Source organism: Symphalangus syndactylus, chromosome X (assembly GCF_028878055.3).
Source record: "Symphalangus syndactylus isolate Jambi chromosome X, NHGRI_mSymSyn1-v2.1_pri, whole genome shotgun sequence".
In the NCBI taxonomy this organism is placed as follows: Eukaryota; Metazoa; Chordata; class Mammalia; order Primates; family Hylobatidae; genus Symphalangus; species Symphalangus syndactylus.
Window position 1 is genome coordinate 154808277 of NC_072447.2, and position 13515 is coordinate 154821791.

Genomic DNA, 13515 nt, shown 5'->3' on the forward strand with positions numbered 1-13515 from the left:
TGCCCTCAGCCTATGCTGTAATTTTTTTTAAATGTTATGATGCACAATATGGTCTATTTTCATAAATGTTCCAGTACACTTGAAGAGAATGTGTACTTTGCTGTTGTTGATTGGAGTGTTCTATAAATGCCAGTTAGGTCAAGTTGGTTGTTAGCGTGGGTCAAATTTCTGCTTCCTTTACTTATTTTCTGTCTACTTGTTCCATTATCTAATTTGGGCACTGTTGAAATCTCTAACTATATTATAGACCATCTCTTTCTCGTTTCACTTCTCAGTCTGTACTCCTAGTAATATTCTTTGCTCTCATGTCTACTTTTTCTGATATTAAAATAACTACTCCAACCTTCTTTTAATTCGTGTTAGTATGATGCATCTTTTCCTATCATTTTATCTTTAACCCACTTGTGGTTTTATATTTAAAGTGCATTTCTCTCAGGGAGAAATTTGCTCTTTTTAAATCCAATCTGACCACCTCTGCCTTTAAATATGGGTGTTTAGATGATTTATATTTAATGAGATTATCTGTGTAGTTAAGTTTAAATCTACAACCTTGCTATTTGTTTTCTGTTTGTTTCTTCTATTCTTTGTTAGCTTTTCCTCTTTTTCTGCCTTCCTACGGATTGAATATTTTTCTTATTACATTTTTATATCCTTCGTTGCTTTATTAGCTATCATTTTCAAGTTCTATAGTGCACATCCTTATCACAGTTTACCTACAGGTAATATTATCTCACTTTCTGTGTAATATAAAACTGTTCAATAGCATATTTCCACTTCTTTGTGCTTTCATTGACATACATTTTCCTTATACATATATTACAAACTACACAATACATGGTTATTATTTTTGCTTTAAGTATTTACTTACCATTTAGTGAGAATTTTTAAATGAGGAACTATTTTACATTTACCCACAGTTTCCATTTCCACTGCCCTTCCCTTCTTTGTATAGATCCAGATTTCTATCTGGCATCATTTTCCTTGTGGTGACACATTTCTTCCAGTACAGATCTGCTGGTGACGAATCTTTTTAAGTGTTTATGTGTTTGAAAAAAGTGTTTATTTTGCCTTTTGGGGGGAAATTTATTTTCTCTGGTTAAAGACTCCTAGGCTGGCTTTTGTTTTTCGCTCAGTACTTTAAAGCTGTTTCTCCACTACCTTCTCACAAAAAGTCTAGTATCCTTCTAAAGTTTTTCATCTGTACATAATGTCTTTATTTACTCTTTGCTTTTCAGATTTTCTTTTTATCATTTTTTTTTTATTATTATACTTTAAGTTTTAGGGTACATGTGCACAATGTGCAGGTTTGTTACATATGTATCCATGTGCCATGTTGGTGTGCTGCACCCATTAACTCGTCATTTAGCATTAGGTATATCTCCTAATGCTGTCCCTCCCCCCTCCCCCCACCCCACAACAGTCCCCGGAGTGTGATGTTCCCCTTCCTGTGTCCAAGTGTTCTCATTGTTCAATTCCCACCTATGAGTGAGAACACGCGGTGTTTGGTTTTTTGTCCTTGCGATAGTTTAGTTTACTGAGAATGATGGTTTCCAGTTTCATCCATGTCCCTACTAAGCAATTTTCTCCTTTCTCTTGGTGTAATTTTCTTCATGCTTCTTGTCCTTGGAGTTGTTGACTTTCTTGGTTGGGGAGATTGCAATTGCAATCAAAGTTAGAATTGTTTAATTTTTTTATTTCAATACCCTTTGGGGTACAAGTGTTTTTGGTTACATGGATGAATTATATAGTGGTGAATTCTGAGATTTTAGTGCACCCATCATCTGAGTAGTGTACATTGTACCCAATATGTATTTTTTTATCCCATATCTCCCTCTCAATCTCCCACTTCTGAGTCTCCAAAGTCCATTTTATCACTCTGTCTGCCTTTGTGTAATCATAGCTTAGTTCCCACTTATAAGTGAGAACATATAGTATTTGGTTTTCCATTTCTTAGTTATTTCACTTCAAATAATGGCCTCCAGCTCCGTCCACCCAAGTTACTGCAAGGACATTATTCCACTCCTTTTTATGGCCAAGTAGTATTCCACAATGTGTATGTATCACATTTTCTTTTTCCACTCATTGGTTGATGGGCACTTAGGTTGGTTCTATAGCTTTGCAATTGTGAACTGGGCTGCAATAAACATATGTGTGCATGTGTCTTTTTTATATAATGACTTCTTTTCCTTTTAATAGATACCAAGTAGTGGGATTACTGGATCAAATGGTAGCTCTACTTTTAGTTCTTTAAGGAATCTCCATACTGTTTTCCATAGAGGTTGTACTAATTTACATGCCCACTAGCAGTTTATAAACATTTCCCTTTCACCATATCCATAACAACATCTATTGACTTTTTTTTTTTTTTTTTTTTTGAGTCTTGCTCTGTTGCCAGGCTGGAGTGCAGTGGCGTGATCTTGGCTCACTGCCATCTCTGCCTCCCAGATTCAAGCCATTCTCCTGCCTCAGCCTCCCAACTAGCTGGGACTACAGGCACACACCACTACCCCCAGCTAATTTTTTTGTATTTTTAGTAGAGATGGGGTTTCACAATGTTGGCCAGGATGGTCTCGATCTCTTGACCTTGTGATCTACCAGCCTCGACCTCCAAAAGTGCTGGGATTACAGGCATGAGCCACCACGCCCAGCCTGACTTTACTTTATTTTATTTTATTTTATTTATTTTATTTTATTTTAGATGGAGTCTCACTCTGTTGCCCAGGCTGGAATGTAGTGGCATGATCTCGGGTCACTGCAACCTGTCTCCCTGGTTCAAGCAATTATCCTGCCTCAGCCTCCCAAGTAGCTGGGACTACAGGCACACCTCACCACGCCTGGCTAATTTTTGTATTTTTAGTAGAGACGGGGCTTCATCATATTAGCCAGGCTGGTCTCGAACTCCTGACCTCGGGATCTGCCCACCTCAGGCTCTCAAAGTTTTGGGATTATAGGCGTGAGCCACCGCGGCCGGCCTATTGACTTTTTAATAATGGCCATTCTCGCAGGAGGAACGTAGTATCTCACTGTGGTTTTAATTTGCATTTCCCTGATGATTAGTGATGTTGAGCAGTTTTTCATGTTTCTTAACATTTATATATATTCTTTTGAGAAATGTCTATTAATGTCATTTGCCCAAAAAGTCAGAATTTTTTGACCAGTTTTTCTTCAAGTATATTTTCTGCCCCCTTCAGGTAATCCCATTACAGTTACATCAGACTACATGAAGTTGTACCACAGTGCACTGATTTCCATTTCATTTTTCAGTCTTTTTTTCTCTCCATGTCTTGTTTTGCTAATTATTATTGCTATATCCTCAGGCTCATTAGCGTTTCTGCCCTTTTTGGGTTGTAGTTTCTTGTTTCTTTGCATGCTTGGTAATTTTTGACTGGAAATTTTTTTCCAGAAAATTTTCTCAAATTTTTTGACTGGAAACTTTTGACTGGAATCATCGTGAATTCCACTTTGTTAGATATCAGATTTTTTTACTGCTATGAATGTTTTTGATTTTTGTTCTGAGATAATGTGTTACTTAGAAATAGTTAAATTCTTTGAAGCTTGATTTTAACCTTTGTCATGTGGGAGTAGAGCAGCCTTTAATCTTGGGATAATTTTGCCATGCCACTGAGGCCATATTCTTCTGAGCACCCTACCCCATGTACCAGGTGTTAAAAGTGTTTCCACCAAGTAGAGTGATGGAAACTCTGGTTGGTGAAAACACAAGTTATTCCAAACCCTGATGTTTTACCCACTGTTTCCAGTGGTCTTTTCCTCATCCTTAAGTTGTGAGGTAAGGAGTGCCTGAAAACTTGTGGAACCACCCTCTACAGATTTCTGCCTTTCTCTCTCTCTCTCTCTGTCTTTCTCTACACAACTTTTTAGTCTCCATGCAGCTCTATCTTCTCCTCTGCCTTATGAATTAATAAACTTGGCCTCCCTAATTTCTCAACTTCTCAACTGAAACAGTCCACCAGACACTATTTGGGTTCCCCTCCCTGCACTGTAGCCTAAAAATTTGCTCCAGGCAGTTAAGGATCAGCAATCACAGCGCTCACCTTGTTTGTTTTCTTTCTTTCAGGAATCAATATCCTGTGCTGCCTTTGTTTGATTTCTATAAAACACTATATATTTGTTCATTTCTTTGTGGTTGTTTAAGATGAGAGAGTAAATCTGGTCCTTATTTTCTTTCTCTTCTTTCCATATTAATTGTTCCAACCCCAAATCCAAAAGAAACAAAACGCAATTGCACCATTCTCCCTCCAGTCTTCCCTATTTTAGAAAATAGCACCACCCAATCATACAAGCCAGGAACCTAGAAGTTATCCCTTTCTCCTCCTCTTTTTCTAACCCCATAATCTAAGCAGTCACCAAATTCTCTCCATTCCCACAGTCATTATTTTCATCCTAGAAAATTGCAATTAATTTGTGACTGGTCTCTCTTCCTTCAATACCGCTCTACTCTAATCCATTATTTATATAAAAGCAGGTGTTATATAGCCTTAGTCCAAAATCAAAACACAATGGAAAAACTGCAAATATATATTTAACTTTACTTAATGTGTTTATTGTAGTACTATGGGTGTAGTAATTTCAAAATATTTTTGTATATTGTAGGATTAAACAAATGGGTACATGTATCAATTAAAAGTACTTGTTGGACTGCAATTAGTAGTACCAGTGTAAACTCATTGCCATACATGCACACACACATACATACACATATATACAATACATCTGTGTGTGTATATGTGTGAGTGTGTGTGCATTTGCTATTTTCCCAGTTCTATCTACTGAAAAATCCTGGAAGCAATGAGATCCTAGCAGTAATGAGGACACCTAGCAGCCAGAACTTTGATTCTAAATGTAATTTCTCACAAAAGGTACCCCTTATTCTTGGAAAAATGACTAATTCCAAGGCTGGATTATGGAAAGTACAAAATAAGTCTGGAATATACTGTCACGCCATATAATAAGAAAGTACTCAAAAAATGAGAGCATATCAAAAGGAAACAGAAGCCAAATGGAATAGGCTTCCACTAGGGAATATGGGAAATTATTAGCAAAAATTTTAATCAAAATAGTGTATTGAAATGAATGATATTAATGGACTGTAATCCATCGAATAAAGCAAGAATCCATTCATACTGACATTAGCTAATTAATTAAAGAGAAAGAAAGATTTTTTCTTACAATAGAATGTCATTTAATAAGTCTAGAATAATAATAGCTTTAGAAAATCACCATTTCGCCACCATAATTGTTATTAGTCTCACAAGGATAATCTATAGCTGCTAAGACTATTGGGTGTAAGCTGGAAAAGGCATAAAATAGTGTCAGAACATCTCTCCACAAATTACGTATTAATTATAAACTTTTAAAATAGTAATTTTAGAGAGCAGCAACCTGGTAAACATCTAAATTAACATTACCAGTAATGGAGCAAACAGATTTCAAGTCCCTTCTTGAGTAATGTGCTGATAAAGACATAATTAACTCCTATGGTGTTACTTTGAAAATGAATATGGAAGATCTAATCAATGTCATGAAAGACAAAGAAATGCTGAGTGTGGGCGAAACAGACACAACAATAAATGTAATGCATAATCCTGGATTGAATCCTAAATCAACGAAAATTTCTATAAAGTACATTTTGGGGATAATTGGAAAAATTTGAATATAGACTACAAATTATAAAATAGCATTAGATTACATTTTGTGAATTTATAACAGCCCGTGATATAATACATTTACCTTCTTGTGATCATATTGCTGATTATACTAAACTGATGGCCAACTAAGATCTCACATAGCCAGTAGATTATTCCTTTTTGGAGTGTCAGGCTGATATATTCTCAGGGTTTTGAAAACAAAGGCATGTTTCTCAGCTTTTCCTGGACCACACCAGTCATCCAGGCAGGTATTGGTATTCTGTTACTAGAAATGGGCATTGTCTAACCTTGAGGTAGAGATGCTCCTCAACTTATAAGACGACAACCCAATAAACCCATCATAAATTGGGAATGTAGTAAGTCTAAATCCATTGGGCTATGTCCCATAAACCCATCATAAAGGCAGAAATCATACGTCAAACCATTGTGAGTCATGGAACATCTGTGTATTACTCCATATGCACCTAGCAAAAACCTAGAATCTTCTGAAGCCAGACCAGAGAAATCACCTACTGAAATGAAGGATTATGACTAATTTTCAGTGCTCATAGGGAAGAAATTCAGCTTTACACTAACCTCATTGGCCAATAGACTACTGAAGGCACTTACAACTCTTTTTAGATAACAATGGCTGAGAAGAAGATCTGAAAAGGACTTCAAAGATCTTAAAAGGACTGACCTCCAAGCCCAGGTCGCAGCCGGTTGTCATAGCCGTCTAGAAGACGATCCAAGATTCTGGTGAAGATAGTGATGTTGTCAGTGCTGTCATCAGGAATATCTGGGGCATGCTTAGGAGACAGCCTGAGGCAATGCAAGGAAAAGAAAAAAAAATAATAGTTCTTAATAGGAAAAAAAAATACATGACTAGATATTGTAATTCAAGAAGATTTCAATTAATAGACTGGGCCAATTACACAGACCTATATCTTATCCAAAATAGCAGTCACTACATATTTGTCACAATGATTGCTTGTGTAGGAGGCAGACAGTGTGGTTAATACTTGAACTCTTACTCTAGCATTGGTATGAGCTTTGCCAGGCATATATCCCGGCCCTAACCCAGCAGTAAAGGGACACAAGTAGAAATTCTGGACAGAACGTCACTGAGAACATTTCCCAGCACACAGTTAGTTCTTAAAATTGTGCTGCATGATTAAACAGGCATCAAAATAAAGACGGGAAATGTTACTGAGAACTTACCTCACTTCTAGCCCAGAGAAATTTAAGTTCACAGAAAAACAGGGTTAGACAGATCCTTAAATTGTATATAGTCTACTTCTACCCTCATCCTATGGGGATAGGGAAACCAAGCAGTAGCAGTCCATCAACTGTTAAAGCTACCAGACTTTAAGACTACTACGAGATGCCTTAATCACTCTCATTTTATACATAGGAAAACAAGCGCAGACAGGAAACCAAATTTCCCCAAAGTCATATTGCTAGTGAGAGGCAGGCATAAGGCTATAATCTCACTTTTCTAATTTTCCAGTGTCCTTTAGGTACCTGCTGATACTCCAATTTGGATTACTTCTGTAAGTCTTTCTGAAGACTATACACCTTACTAACCACCTAATCAGGCTCAGGCACTGTGACTGATATTTTCAGTTTTTGAGGAAGAGCTTGGTGTGGTTTGACAGGACTAGAAATGAAGGCCCTGGGTAGTTCAGAGGAAATAGGAATACGGTAAAAGATATGGCTTTTTCCAAGGGTCAAGAAGCATGGTGTGGAATCAACCAATGGACCAGCAGCTAGAAATCCTGGGTCCTAGTACCAGGTGCATTTGTGATTGGGGATACCATTAAGCTACTTACAGCACTTGTATGTCTTTAAGTCTCAGTTTTTCCTCATTCTTAACTTGAACCCAGGAAGTTGACATTAATACATATATAATAACTATTCCTAGCATCCAGTTAATCAGGGCTATAAAAGTCAAGATTCTAGTTAAGAAGGAGTCTTAAGAGACAGTCAGTATGTCTTCCCACTAATATTTATCCCTAACAGTGAACAAGGCTTCCGTTCTGAAAAGATGCTCAGAAAAAGCTACAGAATAGTATAAACATCAATATGTCTTCCCTATAATATTTATCACTAACAGTGAACAAGGCTTCCGTTCTGAAAAGATGCTCAGAAAAAGCTACAGAATAGTATAAACATCAATATGTCTTCCCTATAATATTTATCCCTAACAGTGAACAAGGCTTCTGTTCTGAAAAGATCCTGAGAAAGAGCTACAGAAGTGTATAAACATCTGATTTGAATAGTTCTCACTCTAAACTGCCACACTGTAGCTGATAACCAAGTGAGTTTGAACTTAATTTATAAACCTAATTTAATTCACTTAATCATCCAATGCATTTTTGTTAACTATGTGTCTATTACTGTTCTAGGTGTTATGATGGAGCAGAAAGCAAAATAAAGTAAAACAAAGCAAGTAATCCTTCCCCTACTTAACTTATGGAGTTGCTGAGATAGTCAAATTATATAATAGATACACATGGGAAAAAATAAGTAGGCTTAAAGAGTCTGGAAACATGCATTTGAATTTATTCGTTGTATGACCTTAGGCAAGCTATATAACACCTCTAGTAATAGCTTTAGGATCTTTAAAATTAAAATAACTTACAGATATGTTGCATTAAAATCAAAAAATCAGTATATTAAAATTACCAGGCTTACTGCTTCCCATCTAGAAGTATTCAAAGTGTGTTTTCTCTTTCTCAGACTAGTGGTTTATGCACTCGAATGCATTATTCAAGTATAAATATAAACAACAAGCAATTGGCACCCTCATCAGACAAAAGCCATAAGGAAAGCTTTGGCCAGAGAGGAACTGGAACCTAGTCAACAGTAGACAAGACTGGCTGGTTTAGTGGACAGATCACAAGAAGTGATACAGATGCCTCATTGGCAAGGGGGAAGAAAGAAGGGAACTGTAGTGCAGAGCTAACAAACTGACATCAGTATGCTGAGAAGATAAATATAGGTACACTGTCAGGTGACAGTCCACCCTTGGCTCAGTCCACCAATGGTCTAGATCCATCTGACACGGGCTGTAGGGGGAAGGGTTGTGGCAGCTCAACTAATTTCGTGCAAACCCCTTTCTCATTATCCCTTAACTCTCATGGTGGAAGATCTTGACCCTGGGTAACCTAATTCAGTTTCTTGGAAGTAGATTCATGAACTGAATGAAAAAAATTTCTTGAATTACTAGATGGGGCAGAAAGGAGAATCCTCATAGAATCATAGGGAAAATATATAGGGCTTCAGAGATTACCTATTCCAGATGGATCTGTAGGTGAGAATACTAAAGCCTTGAACATAATTTTTAATCACCCTGAGAGGTGATGAGACAGCTAAAATATTGATCCAAAATTGCTGAATATCAAGAACATACACTGGAAGAAAAGACAGTCTCTTCAATAAACAGTGCTGGGAAAACTGGATATCCATACGCAGAAGAATGAAACTAGACCCCTATCTCTTGCAATATACAAAAATCATATCAAAATGGATTAAAAGACTGAAATCTAAGACTTCACACTATAAGAGTACTACAAGAAAACTTTGGGGAACATCTCCAGGACATCGGTCTGGGCAAAACTTTCTTGAGCAATACCCTACAAGCACAGGCAACCAAAGCAAAAATGGACAAATGGGATCACATCACATTACAAAGCTTCTTCACAGCAAAGGAAGCAATCAATGAAGTGAAGGGACAACCCACAGAATGGGAGAAAATATTTGCAAACTATCCATCTGACAAAGAATTAATAACCAGAATAGATAAAGAGCTCAAACAACTCTGTAGGAAAAAGTATAATAATCCAATTAAAAATGGGCAGAATATTTGAATAGACATTTCTCAGAAGAAGACATACAAATGACAAACAGGCATATGAAAAGGTGCTTAATAGCACTGATCATCAGAGCAATGCAAATCACAACTACAATAACATATCATCTCACCCCAGATAAAATGGCTTACATCCAAAAGACAGGAAATAACAAATGCTGACGAGAATGTAGAGGAAAGGGAACCCTCGTACACTGTTGGTGGGAATGTAAATTAGTACAACCACTATGGAGAAGAGTTTGGTGGTTCCTCAAAATATTAAAAATAGAGCTACCATATGATCCAGCAATCCCACTGCTGGGTATATACCCCAAAGGAAGGAAATCAGTATATCAAAGAGATATCTGCACACCCATGTTTGTCACAGGACTGTTCACAATAGGTAAGATTTGGAAGCAACCTAAATATCCATAATAGATGATTGGATAAAGAAAATGTGATACATGTACACAATGGAGTACTATTCAGTCATAAAAATAATGAGATCCTGTCATTTGCAAAACATGGATGAAACTGGAGATCATTACGCTAAGTGAGATAAGCCAGGCACAAAAAGACAAAAATTGCATGTTGTCATTTATTTGTGGGAGCTAAAAATTAAAACAATTGGACTCATGGAGACAGAGAGCAGAAGCATTGTTACTAGAGGTTGGGAAGGATAGTGGAGTGGTTGAGGGAAAGTGGGGATGGTTAATGTGTATAAAATAATAAAAAGAATGAAACCTAGTATTTGATAGCACAAAGGGTGACATCAATAGTAATAATTTAATTGTACATTTTAAAATAACTAATTGGATTGTTTTTAACACAAAGGATAAATGTTTGAGGGGATGGATACCACATTCTCCATGATGTGATTATTTCATATTGCATGCTTGTATCAAAACATCTCATGTACCCCATAAATATATATACCTATGATGTACCCATAAAAATGAAAAATTAAACAATTCTTTAAAAAAAATCCTGAATATAAGGCCAATACACTGTGCTTTCTTTCTTACTGAAATACTAGCTTCCATGAGAATGCATTTCCATTTCCTCCTGCTGACTGTTGATATCTTAGCATCATTCTTCATCAAAAAGTTGAAAACTTTTAAGTCAAAAAGCAATGCTAGTTTGTGACCAGTCTGGACAATATGGTGAAATCCTGCCTCTACAAAAACACAAAAATTAGCTAGGCATGGTGGCACACCTGTAGTCCCATTTACTGGGGAGGCTGAGGTTGGCAGATTACTTGAGCCCGGGAAGCGGAGGTTGCAGTGAGCTGAGATCACGCTACTGCACTCCAGCCTGGGCAACAGAGCAAGACGCTGTCTAAAATAAATAAATACATGAATAAAACTCAATGCTAAATATCACCCCCAAATTATTTTCAATATATTGTTCTATGGTTTTATTCTTTATTACTGATTTTTTTTCTCCTAATGTGCACTAAATTATTGTGTGGGGAAGCAGATTTAATCTGCAACCTAAATAGAACTCTTTCTTATTCAGTAACTAAACTGCAACGTGATCCTATAGTTTGAATTCAAAGGTAGTTTGGAGAAAAAAGGAATCATGGCATGTCAGAATGATGGAGAACCTTAGAGACTGTATAATTCTCTCCCTTCATTTTACACATGAGACACCTAAGACACCAACACCAAAGACAGAAATGAATTGCTTGATGCTATATGTTTATCAAGTTAATGAGAGCGACACTAAAACATGTCCATTACACCTCATATTTGCCACTACTGGTTAGATAAAATATGATGATAATAATAATAATAATTCATCATTGAAAAATGAAAATGACGATACTAATACACTATCTGAAGGTTATGCAAGTTTAGTCATTTTCCTAGCCCTAAAGATGGATCAGTGGTAAATTCACAGGACCAGAATCAAATGACTAGAATTTAGTTCTGTCTCTGCCACTAACTGACTGTGAGACCTTCAGGCATACCTCCGGGATATTGTGAGTTTGGTTCCAGGCCACTCCAATAAAGCAAATATCACAACTAAGTGAGTCACAAATATTTTGGTTTCCCGTGCATATAAAAGTTACATTTATACTGTACAGCACTCTATTTAAAGTGTTCAATAGCATTATGTCTAAAAATCAATTTACATACTTTAATTAAAAACACTTTATTGCTAAAAAAAATGCAAAGAATCATCTGAGGCTTCAACAAGTCATAATCTTCTTGCTGGTAGAAGGTTTTGCCTCAGTGTGGACGGCTGCTGACCAGTCAGGGTGGTGGTTGCTAAAGGTTGGGGCAGCTGTGGCAATTTCTTAAAATAAGACAACAATGAAGTTTGCTTCATCAATTGACTCTTCTTTTCACAAAAGATTTATCTTCAGCATGTGATGCTGTTTGGTCGCATTTTACCCACAGTAGAACTTCTTTCAAAATTGCAGCCAATCCTCTTAAACCCTGACACTGCTTCATCAACTAAGTTTATGTAATATTCTAAATCCTTTGTTATCATTTCAACAATATTCACAGCATCTTCACTAGGAGTAGATTCCATATCAAGAAATCACTCTCATTGCTCGTCTGTAAGAAGCAACTCATCCCTTCAAGTTTTTTCATGACATTGCAGCAATTCAGTCACAACTTTGGGCTCTACTTCTAATTATAGTTTTCTTGCCATTTCCACCATATCTGCAGTTACTTCCTCCACTGAAGTCTCGAACCCCTCAAAGTCACCCATGAGGATTGGAACCAACTTCTTCCACACTCCTGTTAATGTTTATATTTTGACCTGCTCCCCCGAATCATGAATGCTCTTAGTGATATCCAGAAAGGTGAATCATTTCCAGAAGATTTTCAGTGGGCTTTTCTTGGATCCATCATAGGAATCACTATCTGTGGAAGCTATAACCTTATGAAATGTATCTCTTAAATAATACAACTTGAAAGTCTAAATTTCTTCTTGATCAATGAGCTGAAGAATGGATGTTGTACTGTAAGCATGAAAACAACATTCATTTTGCACATCTCCACCAAAGCTCCTGGGTGATCAGGTGCATTGTCATTGAAAAATAAGATTTCAAAAGGAGTATTTTTTCCTGGGAAGTAGACTGCAACCATGTGCTTAAAATATTCGGTAAACCATGCTACAAACAGATGTGCTGTCGTTCAGGCTTTGTTATTTCATTTACAGAGCATAGAGAGAGTGGATTTAGCATAATTCTTAAGGGTCCTAGGATTTTCCCAACAGTAAATGAACAATGGGCTTCAGCTTAAAGTTACCAGCTGCATTTGCCCCTGACAAAAGAGTCAGCCACTGCTTTGAAGTTTCAAAGTCAGGCATTTTCTTCTCTCTAGCTATTAAAGTCCTGAAAGATATCTTCTTCCAATAGAAGGATGTTTCATCTACCAAAATCTGTTGTTCATGTAGCCACCTTTATCAATTATCATGGCTAGATCTTCTGGAGAACTCGCTGCAGCTCCTCCAACAGCACTTGTGTTTCACCTTGCACTTTTATGTTATGGAGATGGCTTCTTTCCTTAAACCTCATGAACCAACCTCCACTAGCTTCAAACTTTTTCTGCAGCTTCTTTATCTCTCCCAGTCTTCACAGAACTGAAGAGTTATAGCATTGCTTTGAATTAGGCTTTGCTTGAAGAGAATGTTGTGTCTGGCTTGATCTTCTATCCACTAAAACTTTCTCCATATTCGCAATAAGGCTGTTTCACTTTCTTATCATTTATGTGCTCACTGGAGTAGTATTTTTAATTTCCTTCAAAAACCTTTCATTCGCATTGACAACTTGGCTAACTGCTTGCCACAAGAGGCCTAGCTTTTAGAGTATCTCAGCTTTTGTCATGCCTTCCTTACTAAGCTTAATCATTTCTAGCTTTTGATTTAAAGTGAGAGCCACGTAAATTTTTATTTCACTTGAACACTTAGAGGGCTATGTAGGTCTACTAATTGGCCTGTTTTCAATATTGTGGTATCTCAGGGAGAAGGAAGGCCTAAGGAGAGGGAGGGAGACAGGGG

General features: G+C 36.9%; 1 protein-coding gene across 2 annotated transcripts in view; it reads right to left on the reverse strand.

Moving 5' to 3' along the window:
- GABRA3 (gamma-aminobutyric acid type A receptor subunit alpha3) overlaps positions 1-13515 on the reverse strand; it is a 271961-nt gene that overhangs the window by 157623 nt on the left and 100823 nt on the right. For both annotated transcript variants that reach the window (XM_055268325.2, XM_055268326.2), the window contains exon 3: positions 6346-6467. In XM_055268325.2, coding sequence (XP_055124300.1) covers positions 6346-6467 — 122 coding nt within the window. The remainder of the gene's footprint in view (positions 1-6345; positions 6468-13515) is intronic.